Source organism: Chiloscyllium plagiosum, chromosome 8 (assembly GCF_004010195.1).
Source record: "Chiloscyllium plagiosum isolate BGI_BamShark_2017 chromosome 8, ASM401019v2, whole genome shotgun sequence".
NCBI classification, from domain to species: Eukaryota; Metazoa; Chordata; class Chondrichthyes; order Orectolobiformes; family Hemiscylliidae; genus Chiloscyllium; species Chiloscyllium plagiosum.
The window spans coordinates 102,226,771-102,251,009 of record NC_057717.1 but is presented as its reverse complement, the minus strand read 5'-3'; the positions used below and the strand labels follow the sequence as shown (position 1 = coordinate 102,251,009).

The 24,239-nt window shown below is 43.2% G+C and overlaps 1 protein-coding gene across 1 annotated transcript in view; it reads right to left on the bottom strand.

Annotated features, from left to right (window-relative positions):
• Positions 1 to 3,463: 3,463 nt before the first annotated feature.
• Positions 3,464 to 24,239, bottom strand: part of LOC122552262 (complement C3-like) — a 125,670-nt gene continuing 104,894 nt past the window's right edge. The window contains exons 34-41 of the mRNA XM_043694949.1: positions 22,474 to 22,561; positions 18,599 to 18,688; positions 17,110 to 17,215; positions 14,838 to 14,927; positions 13,375 to 13,461; positions 10,509 to 10,592; positions 5,355 to 5,490; positions 3,464 to 3,816 (exon numbers count right to left, since the gene is read on the bottom strand). Of these exons, the coding sequence (XP_043550884.1) occupies positions 3,675 to 3,816; positions 5,355 to 5,490; positions 10,509 to 10,592; positions 13,375 to 13,461; positions 14,838 to 14,927; positions 17,110 to 17,215; positions 18,599 to 18,688; positions 22,474 to 22,561 (823 nt within the window). The 3' untranslated portion in view covers positions 3,464 to 3,674. The remainder of the gene's footprint in view (positions 3,817 to 5,354; positions 5,491 to 10,508; positions 10,593 to 13,374; positions 13,462 to 14,837; positions 14,928 to 17,109; positions 17,216 to 18,598; positions 18,689 to 22,473; positions 22,562 to 24,239) is intronic.

Here is a 24,239-nt window from a genome sequence, read left to right as displayed (position 1 = left end):
CCGTTATTTGGAGGTGGTCATTTAGGTCAGTGATTCTCAACTGTTTTTTGGCCATGGTCCCCCTTAGGACCCTTCTCAGGTTCCAGGGTGCCCCTTTCAAACAGGGTAAGCATTCCACTGATTACTGCCAACCCTTTGTTACTGCCAAGGAACTCGTGGGTAGAACTATTTCTGAAAATAATAAAAACAATCATGAGGCACTTCTTACAAGGAAAATGGATGCAAGAACCTTTGATTGAATACATTGACATGGTGCAGTCTGACTCTGAAGTGATGTTTTGTGGGAGGAGCTTAAGCAATTAATTCACCAGATGCGCCAAATTCAAACCATGTGTTGGAAAGATATGACAAATAGGAGAGAAACTATTGACTTCAATGAAGGTTGTTGCTTGGGTATTTCATTGGTTCAGCCATCAGAAGCCTTGGGGCTCCCTTTCTCACAGTTTTCAGTCTGTGACCCCCTTCAAATGTGCCAGGGCCCCTGAGGGGCATTGAGAATGGCTGATTTAGATCGTTTGCGACACAGAGTGAAACCATACTGAAAGCGCACATTCAATTCCTACACCGGCTGAGGTTGCAATGAAGGTCCCACTTTCCTAGCCTTTCTCCTTGCCTGAGGCATAGTGACCCTCGAGTTAAACTCACCACCTATTGTCTCCCTCTCACGACAGAACAGTCTCTGGAACAAATATTACTTTCCATTATTCGGCACTTCTTTATGCATAAATGTCCCTGCTCTGACATTGTGTCTGTGCCTTATTTTGTCTCTCAGTGTAGCCCCAAGTTTAGCTACTGTTACATGAGGCATCACACAACAGAGGATGTACCATGGACTGATGTCTGTGTTGAGAGCCTTCTGCAGGGAAGAGGAACCAGGTGCACTACAGGCTGATGGGGTTCTGCTGACACCATTGCCCCCTCATCCTAAAATGTCCCTTTCTTCCCCCAGCCTCTGTAGCCAAAAGAGCTGGTGTGAATGAGGTGCTCAGTAAGGACTGGGGCAGGTGTAAAATGGGCAAATGCAGTCAGGATGAGGAACCCTACAGGTCCATGTCTTGCATGGGTCTGTGTGTAACACTCTTATCTTTTTAAATGTCCTCACGCTGGTGGGCCCTGCAGCTCCTCTCCCATGGGTCCAGACACTTGCCATGGCCACTGTATGGAGGGGCGGTCACAGGCCTTTCCCTTCCTGTTGCAGACCTTCAATTTCCAGCACGATGTAACACATCAGCTGACACTTCTCAGCCAATGGCTTCTAGCCTCCAGTTGTGTGTTGTCAGTAAGGTCCTGAACATCCAGATGCCCTTCCTGATAACTCGTAGCTTTGCACCTCTCCAGCTCCCCACTGTTATGAAGGTGTAGAAGTGTACTGTACCTTTAAAAGAGTGAAGGACTGAGCAGACACAGAGTGCTGGAGAATTTACAATGTATCATTTGATCCAGCAGCTAGCACTGGCTGAGTTGCTATGAAACAAAAAAAACAAATTCGAATTTGGACAATCGGTTTAAATTATATCCCAAAATACAAACCTCTAATCAAGTTTGAATTTAGTATATTGACAATATGAAAAACCAATGAAACAATCCAATGCTTTGGGGTATAGGATCAGGAAAAATTGAACAGTTGGGAGGGGAACTGCCAAGCCACCAACATATGCAGACTGCCCAGAGAGGAGCTCTCTTAAAGGTACCATAATCGATCAGTGACCTGTGAAACAGAAATCTCTAAGAAGAAAAGAAGACGGAGAAACATACAAAGAGAAAATTCGACAGCTGATTGGTTTTGAAATACGAATTTTTTTTTGGTAAATCTTAATTGGGGGTTTATCAGACTAGTATTATAGAGAGGAAGGTAAAAGATAGGTTAGAGAAAGTGGTTGTAAACAATTGTTAATTCATTATTCTCTGTCAGACATTTAAAAATAAACTCGTTAATTTTTACTTTAAACAGTGACCTTTAGGATAGTTTTTGGCCTTTTGAATTTTAACAGTTGACAGCCCGGGTTAAATAGTTTCTGTGTTGCTGGTTTAAATTAGTGGGGGTGGGGGTGGGGGGTTTACCCTGTGTCATAACACCACTCAGACTATCTGACGTCAGACTGCACTGACCCACCATCTCCTCATAGCCCCTGGCCCGTGAAGGTGTGATCTTACCCTGTACCTTCCTCCCGTGGCCCCCTTCCTCACCCTATCCAGGGGGGTCCTGACCGTGTGTGGATGCACATGACCCTCCCACATGACCTATGCCCCCGCCCATCCATACTTTACCATATTGCAGATGTTATTGCCCCTCTTCAAAACTGCCATCTCCCTCCCCTGCAACCCCCACTCCCAAGGAACACAGCCCAGCCACTGGAAAATGGGATTAGAATTGGTGATTAGAATGGAAAGTGGGCTACATCACCAGTGTCTCATTCAGAGGCTCACTGAAGATGTTACCTAATATGGTGACGAAACATCTGAAAATGAACCTTCCAGCTCAACGAGCAAACCTACATCCAGAATAGGTGATTGCTTGTTTTTGACTGGTGCAGACTTGATGGGCTGATGCTAGAGACCACTCCGACACCAATTTTCAAGGTTTTCAAATTGGTTGCTGAGTTTCTTTCCAATGGCAGTGGACCCCTTGATTCCCCACCCGATCCTGCCCCCTCGGTGACTTGACCAACACACACCTTCTGCCCACCACCCCAACTCCCTCCAACCACAGCTGGCCACTATGGGACCATATGGCTGTGCGAGCCACTCCCTGGACTGCAGAGACACAGATCCCTTCATTGATGTAGTGCATGGTGATAAAGCAAGATCCCTTTGACTAAGGGCTACTGACCAGCAATGCAGGCTGCCTCATGGTGTGGCTGTGCCCAATTAGCATGGCAAGGCAAGGCATGGATGGGGCAAGCAAGCAGGAAGGCACTCAATGACTGAGTGCTGAGAGAGATGAAAGAAGAATCTAAACGTTGTTAATGAGGTAGATTGGATTGTTCACGAGACACTTATCAAGCTGTAATGGCAACTCGCCACTGCCCAGCGAGAAACTGGCCCCGTCACTGGTCAAAACCATAACAGGTGGAGTGAGATGCTCCAGGCATCACAATGGATTTCATTGGATTTCTCACTTGATTCTGCTACAAATTTCCGCAAGTCGCTGAGACCTCAAGATTCCAAATGAGTGTTTGTGTATTGATATACAAAGTGTCAAAAAAACCAATCAATTTGCATGGAGAGTGTATAATATTTATAACATAGTCAATGCTGCACACAGAATATCAGTGTAAGGATGAGATAAAGATGGTTGCATGGGTATATGAACAGGAAGAGTTCAGAGGGACATAGGCCAAGTGCTGGCAAATGGAACGTGGTTGGCATGGACGAGTTGGACCGAAGGGTCTGTTTCCATACTGGACAGCTCTATGACTCTAAAATACTAGACATACTGATAAAAAAATGTCTTATAATTCCCTTTGCAATTCAATTTCTGTGTCCTTTATTTCATCAAATGTCACAGGGTCAGGTTTTACAGCAAGCTATCTGGCTGTATATTGCCCCTGTAATATTTTGCATAACTTGAACTGAATCTATTTCCACGTCATTTGATATGTGAGTAGAAGGCTTGATTTATTCTGGATGACCAGATGCAAACAATATTTGTTACAACCATCATTTAAAAAAAATTAATAGTCACAGCCGTTAACCATTAAAGTTTCACGGAATTCCTCTAGGTCCTGACAGAGTCGAGCATTTTGTCGATTTTGGCACTGACCATTATTTGGCCACCATTCTATCCACGATCCATGTCCAACCACATAACGTACCCTGCAATCAACAGAACCAATAATTATGAGGAAGAAATCTCACCGTCCCACACTGATATTGTACACTTTCTAAATATAAAAGAATTTGCAACAAATACACACATTACTGTAGCAAACATCTGTGGTGAGAGAAACAGAGTTGATGGTTTCATGATCATTAATACCAGAATTTTTGTTGGACTGACTTTAAGTTCCACTATCTGCCTTGGCAGGATTTGAATCCATGCGCCCAGAACATTTCTTGGGTTGTTAGATTAATACTCTAGCAATCACATCACTGAGGCATCACTTGGTCACTCAGTATGTGGGTGTTGGGATGCGTATATGTGTTGCACTGTATGTGAAGTGTCTGTGTCTATGTGTATATGTGAGCAGGAACTTCAGTGGAAAATTGGGTAACTTGCAGTTTTGAAATGTCAATGTGTGTGACTACCCTGAAAAGTTGAACTAATTTTCGAAGACTCGGACGTCGGTTAATTTCAATCTGAACTGAAGACCTTCCACCAGTATATGGCATCAACAATTTGATTTTGTTAACAAGAAATCATGACGAATCATCAAAACCCATCAAATTCTGAGGAAGAGTCACTGGATCCAAAACATTGACTCTGATTTCTCTCCACAGATGCTGCTAGACCTGCTGAGCTTTTCCAACAATTTCTGTTTTTACATCAAGTTCTATCTTTTATTTTGAGATCCTCAGTTAACAGGGGCACTATCCCTTTCATCCTTTGCTTAGAAAAACATCCTGTCTGCAGAAGCTGTTCTGCGAGTGTGTCTCTGTTTGGGATTAAGGACGTGTAGTTCTAATTCTGGATTATGCCCAGAGGTCAATCAGCACTTATCACTTGTTAGAAGTTTAATGTTATAAGAAGCAGATCATTTTGAGTTCATTAAAACGAAACTTTAAGAATTAGAGGATAGCACAAAAAGGAATCATTCCTATTTTGATGACTGAGTCAGCACAGCTAACACTGATGGGCTCAGTGGTTAGCACTGCTGCCTCACAGCGTCAGGGACCCAGGTTCAATCTCAGCCTTGGGCGACTGTCTGTGTGGAGTTTGCACATTCGCCCCCTGTCTGCGTGGGTTTTCATCCAGGTGCTCCGGTTTCTTCCCACAGTCCAAAGATGTGCAGGTTAGGAGAATTGGCCATGCTAAATTGCCTGTAGTGTTAGGTGCATTAGTCACGGGTAAATATAGGGCAGGGGAATGGATCTGGGTAGGTTACTCTTCAGAGGGTCGGTGTTGACTTGCTGGGCTGAAGGGCCTGTTTCCATACTGTAGGGATACTAAAAATATCTAACACTGATGGGGTCAGGGGACTTGATTATTGGCATGTTCTTCCATCTCAGTCATAACAACCCAATGTGCATCTCACTTTTTGTCTCTCATCAAGAATTAGAAAATCACATGTTTTGGAATACAATATCACAGACCAGAGACAATTCACTTTCCAAAGTTAATTGATGTGGCTTATTAAGAATTGTAAAAGTGAATGATGCAAAACAATCACATTAATTCAGAATTTCCAGCTTACTTTGTACCATCTTTCCACAAATCTGATAATTGTCCCATCAGTAGATAGTCTTTTTCCAATTCCACATTAAATATTTCCTCACAATTGGCGTGAGTGATTAGCTCTCTATCTTGTTCGGCCACAACGTCATCAGTGCCTAAAAACAAAATGCATGATGTCAAATAAAAGGTTATTCTGATTGACGAGATCTCCAATGCATGAGGGCTTGGTTGCATGTGCTTAACTGGCAATCCAGATGTGGCTGGTGCCATTTGCAATTATTAAATATTAGTTGATAAAAGTACATACTGGAACACCCACTAACTTCAAGTTCCCCTCCAAGCCACTCATCATCCTGACTTGGAAACATATCACCGTTCTTTCACTGTCAAAACCCGGGAATTCCCTCCCTAAGGACATTGTGGGTCAACCCACAGCAGGTGGACTGCAGCGGCTCAAGAAGGCAGCTCACCCCCCACCTTCTCAAGGGGGCAACTAGGGACAGGCAATAAATGCTGGGCCCAGCCAGTGACACCCACTTCCCACAAAAGTGAACAAAAATAATTGCCATTGACCACATATAGAGTCCTAGAATGCTTACATGGGAACATAGGAACAGGAGGAAGACATTCAGCTTCTGGAGCCCAATACATTGCAGAAAGAGGCTATTTGGTCCATCCTTTTTGCATTCATTCTCTGCAAGAACAATTCAGCCAGTCCCTGTCGCCTGCCATTTCCTCGCAACTATGTTTTTTTTGCTCTCCCTTCTGACACGATTATCCAATTCTCTTTTGAAAATCACATTAGAATCTGCCTCTGCACTCTTAAGACAGTGCAGTCAACATTCTGACCATGCCCTGGGTCTAACATTCCTTCTCATGTCACTGTTAGTTTTTTTCTATTCCCTTATATCAGAGTGCCTGCGATCTTGACTCCTTCGTTGACAAGCGCGCCTTGTTTCCATCCACACCGCCTGGCCCTTTATGATCACAACTTGCACTTCTCCAAAGCGACAATATGTGCCTTGAAGAGGGATTTGTTCTATCTTGGTTCTGTTGAAGGGGTGTGTTGTAAAAATGTGTTTGCTCCATGGAAAACAGAGTAAATAGTTTTGAGTTCTTTTAACTCGACAAAAGAAACAACAGTCAGGTTCATTCAGATCCTAGGGTCACACAGCACGGAAACAGACCCTTCAGCCCAACCAGTCCATACTGACCATAATCCCAAACTAAACCAGTCCCACCTGCCTGTGCTTGGCCCAAATCCCTCCAAACATTTCTTATTCATGTACTTATCTAAATGTCTTATAGGAATGTCTCAGTACGTTTATTTCGTACACATTCATACACATCTGTGTAAAAAAGGTCCTCTTGTGACTTTTTTGCAAAATCTTTCTCTCTCACCTTAAAAATACGACCCCTTGAAATCTCCCAACCTAGGGAAAACATACCTGCCATTTGTGTTATCTATACCCCTCATGATTTCATAAACCTCTGTAAGGTCACCCCTCAACCTCCTACACTCCAGTGCAAGAGATCCCAGCCTATCCAGCCTCTCCTTATAACGCAAGCCCTGCATTCCCAGCAATATCTTGGAAAATCTCTTCTGAACCCTCTCCAGCTTAATAATGTCCTTTCTATACCAGTGTGACCAGAACTGGACACAGTACTCCAGAAGAGGCCACACCAATGTCTTGCACAACCTCAGCATGACATCCCAACTCCTACACTAAGCATTGAAGGCCAGCATGCTACATGCCTTCTTAACCAACCTATCTATACGTGTTGCAAACTTCAAAGAATTATGTACCTAAACCCCTAGGTCTCTCTGTTCTACAACACTACCCAAGATTCTGTTTGTAACTGTATAGGTTCTGCCTTAGTTTGTTTTACCACAATGGAATATCTCACATTTACTGAAATTATCTGCCAATCTTTACCCCATTGACCATTGATCAAGATCTCTTTCAACTTTGGGTAACCTTCTTCACTGTCCACTACACCACCAATCTTGGTGTCATCTGCCTTCTATATTCTCATCTAAATCATTGATATTTCAGTTGCTGAAGTTGGGCAGTTTGGAGTTGAAGCTGCTAGATACAACTCTCTCTCTGCTGCTCGATTCACTCTTTCAGTTTCTCCTTTCTCCTGGACTAGAGGAGATAGCAAGTGTTTCGCTGAATTTGAGCTTTATCAAGGGTGTGTTAATGGAATGCTGCTACATTGCAACAGTTGATGAGTAGCAGTTAAATATGTTATTTTGTTATATCAATAGAGTTATGCTGAGGAAGGGCACTCAACCCAAAATGTTAACTCTGATTTCTCTTCTCAGATGCTGCCAGACCTGCTGAGCTTCTCCAGCAACTTCTATTTTTGTCTCTGATGTACAGCATCGCAGCTCTTTCAGTTTTTTATTTCCTCTTCTAGTTGGCTCGTTATATATTCTGGAACTTTCTCCATATTGTTACTGTTCCTGGTATCTTCAAAAAGCTTCCTCAGAACTTTGCTTTCCAATCATGCTTTTGAACCGGTTCAATGAACACTTTAGAAAAATACCCCTAAAAAGCAAGCTATATGCCAAAGACATATGAGGTAGGCAGCAAAATCTATCCTTTGTCATTGCATTTCATTGTGGTAATGTTTTTCCTAACTCTCAAGTTAATTCCAATCATTCAAACTATGATCTTGGATCAAGAAAAGACTGATTTATCTTGCCATCACAGTCATGAAAACATGTACATCCTTTCTATGACAGTCTTGGGTTTGACTTGGTAGAAGAAGAATCTAGTCTTCCACAAAGGAAATTCTTCGCTGTACTCTGTTTGGTTGACCATAACGATAAAGAATGTCTCCAGTGCAGGAGGCCATTCAACCCAATGTACTCTACAAGGGAAGCTCTGGTGGAGTAACTCTCTCCTGCTCTTTTCCCCATAGTTCTGCCAATCGTCTCTCTTCAGACAATTGCCCAACTTCATTTCAAAGCTACAATTGATTTTGCTCCCGTGGGTAATTAAGGATAGGCAGCAAATGCCGATATTATCCAGCAGTGCTCACATCTCAAGATGTCTCCTTACTTCAGGAAAGATATTATTGCCATGGACAGAGTGCAACAAAGGTTCACCAGACTTGTTCCCAGGATGGTGGGACTGCCCTTGGAAGAGAGGCGAAGGTGAGGACTGCAGATGCTGGAGGTTAGAGTCGAGATTGTGATGCTGGAAAAGCACAGCAGGTCAGGCGGCATCCGAGGAGCAGGTGAATCGACGTTTCGGGCAAAAACCCTTCATCAGGAATGAGGAAGGACTTCCTGATGAGGAGGTTTGCCCGAAACATCGACTCCTCTGCTCCTCAGACGCTGCCTGACCTGCTGTGTTTTTTCAGCACCACACTCTCGACTGCCGTATGAAGAGAGATTGGGCAAACTGGACCTGTATCCTCTGGAGTTTCAAAGAATGAGAGGTGATCTCATTGAAAGTGACAAAATACTTAGAGGGACGGACACGATAGATTCAGGTAAGCTGTTTCCAACCGTTGCGGAGTCTAGAACTGGGGGTGCAATTTGAAAATAAACTGTGCAAGATGACGAAATTTTGCTTTGTGCTGAGAGTTGTGAAGTTTGGAGTTTGCTGCCACTGAAGACTGTGGAGCTTCAGTCTTTGAGTCTCTTTATAGTAGAGATTAATAGGTTTCTGATTACCAGTAATGTACAGGATTATGGGTTGGATTTGGAGATGCCAGTATTGGACTGGGGTGTACAAAGTTAAAAATCACAACACCAGGTTATAGTCCAACCGGTTTAATTGGAAGCACTATCTTTCGGAGCACCGCTCCTTCATCAGGTGGATTATGGGGACGGGGTAGGTAAAAGAAATCGTATTGAATGGCAGGACAGATAAGATGGGCTGAGTGGCCAACTCCTGACCCCATGTTTCAAAAGAATAGAAAAAGTGTAAAAATGAAGGAAGGTTTTTCCTCTCATTTTGACTCATCTTTCCATGAGCAACTGAATTAACTGAAATCGTAAATTTGAATTGTGTTCTGACTCTTTAGAAAGTTTTTGCCTCCATTATTTGAAGGTTGCTTTCTTTGAACATTTTCTTTACCAAATAATCCCTCCTTCTGTCAAACCCTTGGCCACACTCCTTCTCCTCCTACTCTCAATGACGGCTCACATCACGGCTGGCTTCCTCTCCTCAGGTGCTGCTCCCCACTCCCTCTTAAATCTGCCAGCATCACATCACACATCTGTCCTCGCAAACGAACACCACTTTCTCTTTCATAGTCAAACAGCTTGAAAGTGTGGTCGCCTCCAAAATCAATGTTGTTTCTTCCAACGCGTGGAAATGACCCTTCTCAAAGTCACCAATGACATTTCATGAGATGGTGACAGCGATGGATTCTCCCTCTTCATCTTCTTGACATGTCTTCAGCCTTTGATACAGCCAATGACACCATCCTTCTCCCCAACACCTTGTGCTCACTATCAGTTGAGTGGGACTCTGTGCCTCAACAGTCCTTATCTATCACATCATCAGTACAGACTCATCTACCAACTTTTGACTGATCCCATTCCTGTGATGTACTTTCTGGAGGTTTCACTCTTGAAGGTGTTAAATTAATGTTTTTGTATGCATTTGTTTCCATTCAACTTTCCATATCTATAGTGGAAAAGCTACAACTAAAGGTCCAATGTTGTGCGCATCATTGTACTGCCTGGATTAAAGAGGTAAAAACAATGACTGCAGATGCTGGAAACCAGATTCTGGATCAGTGGTGCTGGAAGAGCACAGCAATTCAGGCAGCATCCGAGGACAGGCAAAATCGACGTTTCGGGCAAAAGCCCTTCATCAGGAATAAAGGCAGAGAGCCTGAAGCATGGAGAGATAAGCTAGAGGAGGGTGGGGGTGGGGAGAGAGTGGCATAGAGTACAATAGGTCAGTGGGGGAGGGGATGAAGGTGATAGGTCAGGGAGGAGAGGGTGGAAAGGTGGAAAAGGAGATAGGCAGGTAGGACAAGTCCGGACAGGTCGAGTTACTGGAGGTTAGAAACGAGGATGAGGTGGGGGAAGGGGAAATGAGGAAACTGTTGAAATGGATGTCCCTAATATCAATGCACATGGACATTGTTTACTTATAGTGTGCTTTCTTTTTTTGAGTTGACTAACATGAAAATAACTCACCTTGTTTTATCACAATCAAAACTGTAATTTCGTAGTTTATGTAATTGTCTCTCTTTTCCTTTTTGTGGAATCTTACTTTGTAAACTAAAAGAGATAAAACGGAATTTAAAAGAATGCTTTACATTTTGACCTGTGTATTATTAGTACTGGTGAAGCTGAGGTTGCGCTCATGTGTGGTCAAGATTACAATGTTTAAGCACACACACCCCCTTTCCCCCTCCAATTAGACATATGACGTCAATCCCCTGTTCCAGATCAGCAAGCTTGGATCTGGACAATCAGAGGGTGATATCAATTGTTTTGGCTTCCTCCAGTAAGGAGCAGATCATTCCGAATGCATTCCGGGAGAAGTCAGACTGAGACTTTAATGAAATTATTTTTTTTTCCCATTCAGCACAGAACGTGTAACACATCGCTTCGGGGGAGACACACTTCAATGCCACACACATTTACCAAATGGCTTGGCTGTCATTACTTCACAAGATTTCCTCCTGTGTCACTCACTGAGTTACCAGAGATTCAGAGATAATCCAAGACTGTCATGGCCCAAACTCTGATGAGGGGGGGGGGGTGATATCATACAATAATAACATTGTCACACAAGCGTGGAGGGGTAACGAAAGCCAGCCAGCTCTATGGCCACCCTCCCATATAGTGAATCATAGAATCCCTACAGTTTGGAAACAGACCCTTCGGCCCAACAGGTCCACACCAACCCTCCTAAGACTAACCCACTCAGACCCTTTCCCCAACCTCTATTACTCTACATTCCCCTGGACTAATGCACCTAACCTACCCATCCCTGAACACTATGGGCAATTTAGCGTGGCCAATTCTCCCTAACCTTTGGACTGTGGGAGGAAAGCAGAGCACCCGGAGGAAAACCCACACAGACACGGGGAGAATGTGCAAACTCCACACAGACAGTTGAAGGCTGGAATTGAACTTGGGTCCCTGGTGCTGTGAGGCAGTAGTGCTAACCACTGAGCCACTGTGCCACCCCTTGTGAGCTTCAATATCAGCCATCCTGTGGCAGGTATAGATTAGACATCATTTATTTCCCAGCAGGGTCACCTCATTTCTTGTGAAACTGGCAATTTCTGGGACAGCAGGGATGGGCAGTAAGGGTTGGCCTGACCAATGACTCCCCACAACCTGTGAATGAGTAACAAAAGAAGAAGTTGCAATTAGGTGGTCACTCACACTCTTGAGGGATCTTAAGGTGATCGATCAGGATTTGAGCTATAGGGAGAGGTTGAATAGGCTGGGGCTGTTTTCTCTGGAGTATTGGAGGCTGAGGGGTGACCTTATAGAGGTTTATAAAATCATGAGGGACATGGATAGGGTAAATAGAAAAAGTCTCTTCCCTGGGCTGGGGGAGTCCAGAACTAAAGGGCATAAGTTTAGGGTGAGAGGGGAAAGATATAAAAGGGACCTGAGGGGCAACCTTTTTCACGCAGACGGTGGTGCATGTATGGAATGAGCTGCCAGAGGAAGTGGTGGAGGCTGGTACAATTGCAACATTTAAGAGGCATCTGGATGGTGTATGAATAGGAAGGGGCTAGAGGGATATGGGGCGGGTGCAGGCAGGTGGGACTAGATTGGGTTGGGATATCTGGTCGGCATGGACAAGTTGGACCAATGGGTCTGTTTCCTTGCTGTACATGTTTATGACTCTGTGAGAAGGAACCTAGAATGACCTTTTGGTATTATCATTAGACTACTAATCTAGTGACCCAGGTAATGTCCTACCCAGATTTGAATCCGAGTTGGTAGAATTTTGAATAGAATTGTTTTTTAAAAGTTAGGAATTACAAGTCTAGTGATGAGATTTGCTGTTTATCAGGTGAAACCGATTGACCCACTAATGCATTGTAGGGAAGGAAACATCTGGCCTTACCTGATCTGACCCGACATGTGACTCCAGTTGACTCTCAATTTAAAAGGGGGATCTCATTGAAACATGTAGGATTCTGAAGGGGCTTGACAGGGTAAATGTCTGGAGGGTGTTTCCCCTCATGAGAAAGTCTAGGTCCATAATCCCACAGTGGTTAGCACTGCTGCCTCACAGCGCCAGAGACCTGGGTTCAATTCCTGCCTTGGGCAACTGTCTGTGTGGAGTTTGCACATTCTCCCCATGTCTGCGTGGTTTCCTCCCACAGTCAAAAAAACTTTGCAGGTCAGGTGAATTGGCCGTGCTAAATTGCCCATAGTGTTAGATGAATGGGGTAAATGTAGGGGAGTGGGTCTGGGTGGGTTGCTCTTCGGAGGGTCGGTGTGGACTTGTAGGGCCAAAGGGCCTGTTTCCACACTGTAAGTAATCTAATCTAATCTAGTAAAGGGGTGCTGATTTAAGATTGAGATCAGGAAGAATTCCTTCCCTCAGAGGGTTTGGAACTCCTTGTCACAGACAGCTGTGTGAGCATGAGTCCTTGAGCAGTTTTAAGGCTGAGTTCGATAGATTCTCGAGGAATCAAGGGTGACAGGAAAAAGGCAGGAAAGTAGACATTAGGAGTATTGGGTCAGCCATGATCGTATTAAAAGGCAGAGTCAGCTTGAGGGGCCAAACAACCACTTCCTGCTCCAACTTCTGATTGCTTCTGATGGTCTCTTAACTGCCCTCTGGGTAATTAGGGATGGGTAACAAATTCTGGTCCAGCCAATGATGCCACGTCCCGTGAATAAAACTAACAGAATAATCTTCAGCCTTACAAGTGTCAGTATTCCAACCTAACCATAAACTTGTCTCTATTGATCTAATATTTGATCAAATTCTTTTGACCATTACAGATACAATACCATCTGAAAGAATCCGTCAAAAAGACTGGTCAGATTTACGATGCAGAGTGCTGAATGATGAACTTACCATAATCGATCTCATGTTGACATGATTTTTCACTACGGTCTCTGTAACTGACTCGATGTGTCGGCATTTTAACTGATAAACAACTTCCTACAAATGGAAAAGAAATAGAAAGTGTCATCTGTGAACTACCGCGATGTTCCAGTTCAAAGTTTGCAAGTAACAGATTGAAATGTAAGTGAAAAACTTTGAGTGGTCAGCTTCCTTCCCTGTTTGTTTAACACTATGGTACTTCTAATTTTACTGACAAATGCCACACCTGTGATATCTGCTCTGGATATAATCTTTTTTTTTTAATTCCCTTGCCAAAACATCTTAGAATGATTTCCCAATAAAGTAGTGTGGATGTTGGAAATATGAAGCAAACATTGGGGAATGCTGGAGAAACTCAGCAGGACTAGCAGCATGTGCGGAGAAAGAAACAGAGTTAATGTTTCAAAACATAGAAAATAGCAACAACAGATGGCCATTTGGCCCCTCCGGCATGCTCCACCATTCAATACCATGTTTCCGCTTTCGTCCCATAATCTTTCATCCCTATAGCCTGAAGAACTGTATCTATCTCCTTCTCGAGTCCAATATTATTCTTCTATTATTATTTTTGGTCACACTGGACATAAAACAAGAGAGCTTTCTCTCTCCACAGAAGTTGCAAGAGTTATTGAGTTATTTCTGCGTTCCCCAGTGTTTGCTTCATATTTCTAATATCCGCAATGTTTTGCTTCTCATGGGAATCTTTCCAAGATGTTTGGGAAAGGAATAAAGAGAGAAAATGTATCTAAACCAAATATCGTAAGTGTGCTATTTGCCTGCAAAATTAGGGTGCGTGGATTGATGCACTATTAAGGTCAGAGCTTTGTGAACTACCTTTAAGCACACCTGCAATGCAAGGGTAAAGTTTGTGCCTCACTCTGAGTGCTTGTAGCTAACAACCACTGCTAAAAGTAATCAGGACAAAAGTGCTTCAATCAACCTCCAAAGCCAAATATCTTGAAGTTGACCATTCAATATCAGTTTTAACATTACTGATGACACCCTCCCCAGCAGTCAGAGAATTCAACTAGCGACTCTTCAATTCAGAGGCTGATCTATACATCTTTTTTTAAATTTTAAGCTTTTTGGATTAACCTCTTTTTTCCCATCGGTGGGCTTGTGTGCTACATTGCTAATTCTTCCCATGTTCGTACTTCTTTTGTTAATTCAAGACAGTCTGGTTAAACTGGCTCCTTTCAAAGCATAGGTTCATTGGGGTCTGGGAGAAAGGCATCACCATGGGGAAGCATCCTTCTTAAATTAACCTTGTAGCCATCTGAGAAGCTGAGTAAACAAACCCTGGGGAGGTAGTTCATCCCTCGTCACTCGGGAGCTTAATAATTTTAGGCATCCCATCCGAAAATACAACAAATTACAGAACCTTGACTAGGGATTGATCACAATGCAGTATAAAACTAATAATTGAACCTTACCTTCTACACATTTGCAAACGTCACCTTCACAGATTTTGCTCAGCATGGCACTGCTTTCATTGACATTGTAGAATTTACTGCAACTATTCTCTGCATGTAAGTAATGAAATTGGCATGAAATATAGTGTAGACGCATTGAGTAAAAGTTACATCGACAATTCATTCACCATTTATCAGAACACTGAAAATTGTTTCCCTCATTGACGCCTTACGTTTTTTAATCAACACAATCGAGAACACAAGCTCTTCTAATATTAACTCCGGATTTACTTTCAGATATGCTAATTGACCTGAGCGGAAAACAGTGATCAAATTCTGATGAACTCATGTTGATGATGGTTACATGGAGATCCCCAACTTTGATATTCTCTCTCTGAGCATTGAGTGATGTGTTAACACAGCGATTTTAAGTTTTGCAGTTGGATGCGATTTTAAAAATAGGTAATTGTTATCTTTTGCGACACCACCCTGCGTTCATTGCTCTATTGTCCTCATGATGCACAGAGTGGAATCTTACAGGACTCTGAGCAATGTGGGCTGTGAAGAGATTGATGGCAGATAAGCCCATGCCATCCTCGCAAACACCTCACTCCATCTTTTCACAAGCAACATGGTAGGATTCTCGCTGGGCAGTGGCAAGATGACAACTGAAGCTTATGATGGATCATGAAACACTTTTTTAAACAGCCCAACTCACCTCATTAATATTCAGACTCCCTATTTACCCAAATTCATGCTGTCAAGAAAACACAACAGGAAGTGGGGCCTGGTTGATTCAGCTCGTCATTTACATCAAATTACTTTATTTATTATTCACAGGACCAGCATGTTTTGCCCATCCCTAATTGCCCAGAGGGCAGTTAAGAGTCATCCACATTGCTGTGGTTGTAGGCCAGTTGAGGTAAAGATGGCAGAATTCCTTCCTTGTTGGGCATCAGTGAACCAAGTGAGTTTTCCCCTAACAGTCGTCATTAGAGTCCTGAATTTTATTCAGTTCAAATTCCACAAGCTGCCATAGCAGGATCTGAACCCAGCTCCCTGGAACATTACCTTGGTGTCTTCACAGCCCAATGATAATCCCAGACAGTTACTGCCTCCCGTCAAATGACAAGCTGCACGTCTCCAGTGGACAGATTGACACTGACTGAGGATGTAGATTAGAGTGGTGCTGGAAAAGCACAGCAGGTCAGGCAGCATCCGAGGAGCAGGAAAATTGACGTGTCGGGCAAAAGCCCTTCATCAGGAGGGGACAGTACAGTGTGTGGTGACCAGGGTGAGAGAATGGGGCTGGATGTGCGAGAGAGTGTCAACAATCCCAACTCTGTGTCATGGGCAGTCTGGCTGCTGTGCCATCAGTTGTCAACAAGGGCAATATTATATTGAAAGATGGCATGGGAACAGTATTTTAGCAGATGTCTGCAATATGGCAAGTTGTTTAGGGAAACGGCATGTGATTTGATTGGATTTTAAAATTATTAATGGCACTGTTTTGCATGCTAACCAGACAAATAATATGTACATCAGGGTAATAAAACAGAACGCAGAATATGATGGTACAGCTACAGAGAAGGTGCAGAGAAAGATCAACTCGAATGTATGAGAGGTCCATTCATAAGTCAGATAACAGTGAGGAAGAAGCTGTTCTTAAATCTTTTGGTTTGTGTTTTCAAACGTCCATATCTTCTGCCCAATGGAAGAAGGTGGAAGAGAGTATATCCGGGGTGAGAGGGGTCTGTGATTATGTTGACTGCTTTCCCGAGGCAGTGGGAAGTGTAGACGGAGTCAATGGATGGCTTGTGTGACGGACTGGGCTGTGTTCACAACTCTCTGTAATTTCTTGTGATCTTAGGCAGAGCCGCTGCCATACCAAGGACTGCTGCATCTGGATTGGATATTTTCTATGGTAGATCTGTGAGAATTGGTTAAGAGACATTGTGGACATGCTGAGTATCCTTAGCCTTCTGAGGAAGTAGAGGTGTTGGTGTGCTTTCTTGATGTAGCGTCGATGAGGATGGACCAAATCAAATTGTTGGTTATATTTACTCCTCGGAGCCTGAAGATCTGGTAAGATGGGGCAGAGATTGAACATGATGGATGCCATGGGGCAGATGGTAATTAATGAGGTGACTTTGGTAAGATAGGATGAGAACTCAATAGAGGTCATGGCGAGAAACCCTTCTTCTGTGGTTTTCAAGTACTTCACCTTTTTCTACATATCATCTGAATTCCTATTCAAGAGAAAACAATTTGAATCAGTCCTGCAAGTACTCACCATCATTATAGTATTCATAAACTTTGACAGAAGCTGGTTGAATAAGTCCAACTCTGTAGAACTGATGTACTTTGAATCCCAACTGAGTGTCTTCTGTGTGTGAAACCTAATGTAATTTAAGAGAAGGTATCAGAACACATTTGATCAATGAAATATTAGCCTAAAGGATTAATCATGTGAAATGAAGGAAATAGTTTAGCAATATTGGAAACATAATTCACCTAAAAATCATCAATAAGGCATTGTTTCAGGACTGGTAAAAGTAAACAAAGCTTTACATTATGCAAGTATGATTGAAATTTGCAGCACCATTAATTATTAACACAGTCATAATTAAATTCTAATTTTATCAGAATACCTCCTAATTTCCAAAACCTAGTGATAAATTAAAATTAAAATTCATCCAGTTGATGCCCTAGGTGCTAAAACTCTCAACATTTTCACTTGGAGCTTGGGTTCGAATTTAGCAAATACTGCAGATTTGAAGGTATCTTTCCTGAATGTGTTGTACAGTAAATGATTCTATAAGGAGCGCAGTTAACTCAGTTGGCTAGTTTGAGATACAGAGTGATACCAACAGTGTGAGCCCAATTCCCACGTTGGCTGAGGTTACCGTGAAGGATTCTCCATCTCAGTCTCTCCCCTTGTCTAAGGCATAGTGACCCTTAGGTTAGACCACCAGCAATTGTCTCTCTCCAATAAGAATGCAGACATTCAGTCTGGTAGGACAATGGTGATGTTATCTTCACCTGATTCAATAAGCTTGCCTCATTTCTAATAAGTAAACAGTCACAATTTGGCTAAACAAACATCCTTTCTCAGCACAGCCGGTCAGGCAGCATCCGAGGAGCAGGAAAATCGACGTTTCGGGCATAAGCCCTTCCTCATTCCAGATGAAGGGCGAATGCCTGAAACATCAATTCTCCTGCTCCTCGGATGCTGCCTGCCCTCTTGTGCTTTTCCAGCATCACTCTAATCTTCGACTCTGATCTCCAGCATCTGCAGTTCTCATTTTCTCCTATTCTTGCTCAGTAGGATGTGAAGGGAAATGAAGTCAGGGTATTTTTCTGAGGTTTTTGGAGGGGGCATGTTTGCTCAAAATTTACAAAGGCTGTTCAGGGATCTCTTGGAAGTGGACACCCAAAGCATCTTGTTGGCAAATAGTAAAACCATTTGCATCAAATACTTCTGAAGGAATGAACAGTGTTTACATATTATTGCTATTCAAAATCATGTCTCTCATCACAGTCCAAAATAAACGGCCACTTGGATGCTATACCCAAGTTTGAATTACACAGTGAGAGGCATTGTTAAGGTCTCTAAACTGCCCAACTGGATGAAAACCAGGTGGGTCAGCAACTAAAATAGAGTGTGTTACCTGCCTATCCCCTCCCACCACAGCAACAGTCTCTGATTCGTCAAAACCGTTAACACCCTGAGGCTATCCTCCTTCATTCTCATAATGATCAAGTTATGAATGGCCTCTTACCGAATTCAGATAAATGATCAGAGATCCTTGTGCTGATAATGACTTGTCCAGCTCGTAACTCGATATATATCTGTCAACTCCATTCTGTAGCTGGAAATAAACAGGCTAAATGTCAGTACATTATCATTTGCAATACATGCACCAAGGAGACAGTATAGTTGTACATAATTTGCACATGAAGTTTTAAGACAGGTACAGAAATCCAACATCATTCCCAAAAGCCTCAAACCAACTTCTGATTTTTGAAAAGAATTCTTTCACGGGATGTGGGCTGGCATTTTTCATTCATCCCGAACCATCCTTGAACTGAGCAGAATTGCTCAGCCATTTCAGAGGACAGTTCAGAGTCAACCACATTGAGAGTCTGGAGTCATTTGTAGGTCTGGTTGTGCAAGAATGGTAGCTCAGAGGTTAGCACTGCTGCCTCACAGCGTCAGGGACCCAGGTTTGATTCCAGCCTTGGGTGATTGTCTGTGTGGAGTTTGCACATTCTCCCCGTGTCTGTGGGGGTTTCCTCTAGGTGCTCTGGTTTCCTCCCACAATCCAAGGATGTGCAGGTTATGGTGGATTAGCCCTGGGAAGTGCAGAGTTACGGGGATTAAGTAGGAGGATGGGTCTGAGTGAGTTGCTCATTGTAGGGTTAGTGTGGACTTGGTGGGCCGAATGGTCTGCCCCCACACTGTAGGGATGCTACGATTTCCTTCCTCACCATCAATGCCAGCTTCATGGTAATCAGTACTGAGGCTAACTTCCTTTTCCAGATTTAGTAATTGAATTTAAATTGAACCTGTGCTCTCTGAGTATTAGCAAGTATCTCTGGATTAATGCTCCAGGAACACGACACTACAATCTCCAAGAGGTAGAATTCTGACTGTGGAACATGAATTGATAGTAGCCCTGACCCTAAGAAAGTCGGAAAGGAACACTAGGCCGAACTACAGGCACAAAGGGGAATGATGGGAGAAGCACTATCTGGGGTTGGAGGGTAGCCCGATACGAGGGCCAATAAGAAGAGGAAGAGCATTGATATGGGGTGAGCCTGAAGGGCAAGTGAGAAAGCAACAACTACAACATTTACAATTGCTGATTCTTTCATGTTCAATTCCACTTCATGTCCCATGGACATTGCTTCTCACCTCGTCTTTCACCAGGAGGAGAAAGGGCATGCTTAACTGCAGGTCAAACATCTATCTTCAAATTGCACATCATTCAACTGAGATCGAATTAATCGTGGCTATTTGGACAGCAGGCAGAAATTTGTTTGGTGCACTTTCAACATTCACTTATCATTGCAAAAACAGTTTCTATTCGGATTTTAATACTAGATCAGAATACATGCTATAAGTTGAAGTATACAGATCTAGAATGAAATGTTCGAGAAATGCAGGTACTGCTGCAACGCTGTTCTATTTTAATGGATAATGTTGAAGGGTGTTTCGGTCTTTGAAATTCATTTCCATGGGATGACTTAAACACAGTTCAGTTAGAAATTAAATAATTTATTCAGTCATTCATTGGTTTTTGTGATTAAATCCACATTCTAATTTCAGTAAACACAGAATCACAGAGATGTTATGGGGGCCATTTGGCCCTTTGTATCTGTATTGGCTCTCCAAGTGAACATCATACCCTCATGCCATTCCCCTGGCATAGCCTTGCACATTATTTATATGTAAATAATCATCACAGCCTTCCAGGATGCCTCTTTTAAACTATATGACTCTCCATGATCTTTGTCTGACACTATTATTCCTTCATTCGGCCCACACTGATTGAGATGCCAAATTTATAAGCTTAGATCCTCACTACTGCATTGACCACATCCATTATTACTTGGATCACCCTTCCCTTTCCCATTTTACTCAACATTTTACCAAAGACAAGGTTCTCCTCACTTCTCTCAATCTGCAACCACAGGCGAAATCCTGCACCCTCCCCATGGTACACTGGCAGTGTTTGGGGGCTGCAATTAATTTGGCAGAAAAATAATGGACAGGAACCACTATAAGACCTTCCAGCTCAGTTCAGATTTCATCCAGCCACCGCTGATATATAAAAACATATGAACTAGGAGCAAATGTTGGCCATTTAGCCCCTCAATCCTGCTCCGCCATTTGATATCCATCATCATCTCCAAGTCTACTATATCAATCTTCTTTAGCATCTAACTTATCCTCAGTTAGCAAATATAAGCCTCAACTGCTCAATCTCTCATCACAAGAAAAGCCTTTCATTTGCAGAATTAATCTCATGTATCTTCTGTATATTGTCTCCAACACAACTCCATCCTTCCTCCAGTGAGGGGACCAGAATTGTGTGCAGGTTTGATATTGCTTCCGACTTAGTATCAAACAGGAGACTGGTACATTTGTTAGTGAGTGCCTGGTTTAAAGACATTCTGTGTCTGATTAAGGAAGCTGGCAGGAGGGGATTGGTGAGATTCATTGACACCACCACCCCCTCCCCTGAAAAATCTGCTGTCGTCTCCACACCCCCCCCCCCCCCCATCAACCATTCCAAGACCTTCCACTCCGCTTCTGCAAACCCTTTCCCACCATCGCTCATCTCTGTCTGTGTTCCCTCCTCGAGCTGATGTTCTAGGTGGCTACCAAACTAGCAGCAGCCTCTGAATCCCAACATCGCTCATGAAATAGACTCAGCAACCTTTTATTGACTAACCAGTACTCAGTGGCGTCCTAGACCTTAGGCCTGAGTAACAGAAACTGCAGCTCTCCAGATGATAAGTAAGATCCCAATGGTTCCATAGAATTCTGCCAGACCCTCAGTCGTAGCTACTAGATTGAATGATTTTATCTTTGTTGTGCCACTAGTGATGGTGTGATGAAACCTCCTAATTTTGGATGTAACAGTTTTTTTTTTAACTTTTGATTCAGTCTTGTTTGAGGCATTCATAAAGTCATAGAGTTATACAGCACAGAAACAGAACCTTTGATTCAACCCATCTATACTGATCAAATATCCTAAATTAATCTCGTCCCATTTGCAAACATTTGGTCCATCTCCCTCTGAATCTTTCCTATGCATGCACAGAAGCACAGGGGTGACATGGTGGTTCAGTGGTTAGCAGTGCTGCCTCACAGCACCAGGGACCTGGGTTCAATTCCTGCTTCAGGTGTCTGCCTGTGTGGGGTTTGCACATTCTCCCTGTGTCTGCGTGGGTTTCTTCCAGGTGCTCTGGTTTCCTCCCACAATGCAAAGATGCGCAAGTCCGGTGAATTGGCCATGCTGAATTGTCCATAGTGTTAGGTGCATTAGTCAGGGGTAAATGTAAGGCAGGGGAATAGGTCTGGGTGGGATACTCTTTGGAGGGTCAGTGTGGACTTGTTGGGCTGAAGGATCTGTTTCCACATAGTAGGGATTCTCATCCAGATGCCTTTTAAATGTTATAATTGTACCAGCCTTCACTCTTTGTTTTGGCAGTTTATTCCATACATGCATGAAAAGATGTCCCTTAGGTCCCTTGTATATCTTTCCCCTCTCACCCTAAACCTATACCCTCTAGTTCTGGACTCCCTACCCCAGGGAAAAGACCTTGCCTATTTATCCTATCCATGCTCCTCATGATTTTATAAACCTCTATAAGGTCACCTCTCAGCTCCAGGGAAAATAGTCCCAGCCTATTCAGCCTCTCCCTATAGCTCAAACCCTATTCTAAAAGTGAGCTAACCAATGTCATGTAAAGCCACAATATAACATCCCAACTCCTATACTCAATGCACTGACCAATGAAGGCAAGCGTAGCAAACAACGTCTTTACTGCCCTTCTGCCTAGGACTCCACTTTCAAGGAACTATGCATTTACAACTCTAAGTCCTTCTGTTAGCTGTTCCTTATAAATAATAACAATGTCTTACCGAATTAAGATCTTCCACATCTGGAGTAAATCCTGTCAGCATGGAAATGTCTATAATGGCCATTGTGGAATCGGAGACACCAAGAAATCTTTAAAATGCAAGTTATTACAATTTTACTGACAAAGTTAACAAAGGAACAACATGATAATCATTGCCACAATTGTTTGACAAAATAAGCAGAAGAACAGCATGATAATCATTGCCTTTTATCTACAGAAATTGTTGTTTTTAGATCAAAGTCTCTGAATTTTAAAGCCAGCGTCCAAGTTCATGAGGTAATTGGGAAGGTAAAAGGAATGTTGGCCTTTACTAAGGGAATAAGTATAAAAATAGGCAGGTTTTGTTAAAACTCTATCACGCACTAGTCCACCGCTGGAAATCTGTGAACAGTTTTGGTTTCCTCACCAAAGCAAAGATACATTGGCAGTCCAGAGAAGGTTCATTGGCTGATTTCAGGTATCAAGGGAGTGTTTTTTGAGGAAAAGTTGAGTAGTTTGGGCTTGTACTCATTGGAGTTTCGAAGAACGAGAGAGGGATCCACTCAGTGAAGCATACAAGATAATTAGGGGCTTGATAGGGTGGATGCAATGGGATGTTTGAATATGTGGGAGATGCTAGGGGTGAAAGACATCATCTCAGAGTAAAGGGTCACACATTTCTCCTGGACAGAAATAAGCAGAAATGTCTTCTCTCAGAAGGCAGTGAATCTGTGGAATTCTTTACCACAGAGGGCTGTTGACGTTGGATTATTAATTACACGGAAGATAGAATTCAAGTAAGCAAGGGAATCAAAGGTTAAGGGTAAAATACAGGTAAGTGGAGTTGAAGATTATCAGATCAGCCAAGAGCAGACTCAGTGGCCTGCGTCTGCGTCTGCATCTTACAATCTCAAAAAGATTCCTCTTGGTTACAATATTGCTTTAATTCTTTGAAGTTGCATAATGCAATAATCTTATACTTACATTTCTGTTCAGAAACTGCTGGAATAAAATAACCTTTATTAAGGTTTTCTCAGCAGAGAGCGGCGCGAGCTGGGCGGAAGTGAGGTTGGAGCGCAGAGCTGGTCGGGAAGGTAAGTGATTGATATTTGAGTGGGTGTGTTCTATACCCCAGGCCCTACATAGTAGGAATAGGGAGAGAGTGCAGTTGAACACGTGGCTGCAAGGATGGTGTAGGAGGGAGGGCTTCAGGTATTTGGACAATTGAACTGCATTCTGGGGAAGGTGGGACCTGTACAAGCAGGACGGGTTGCACCTGAACCAGAAGGGCACCAATAATAGGGCCTCCCTCCCATCCTCCTCCTCTAACCTAACTTTAAAGTTCACAGGTAAGCTACTCAGTGTTCTTGCTTTGGAGACGAAGTGTAGAGTAATGGCAGCTCAGGCAGTGGAATGTTCCTCCTGCCGGATGTTTGAGGTAGGGGTGACCACCGATACTCCTGCCGACTTCATCTGCAGGAAATACAGTCAGATTCTGCTCCTCACAGAATGAGTTAGGGAACTGGAACTGGAGTTGGATGAACTGAGGATTATTCGAGAGGCTGAGAAGGTGATAGATAGAAGCTACAGGGACATAGTTACGCCAGAGAACAGAGGGAGCTGGGTAACAGTTAGAGGTGGGAAGGGGAGGAAGCAGGCAGTGCAGGGATCCCCTGTAGTCATTCCCCTAAACAATAGGTATACCGCATTGGATACCAGTGGGGGGGACAGCCTAGCAGGGGTAAGCTGCAGTGACCGGGTCTGTGGCGCGAGGTCTGGCTCTGAGAC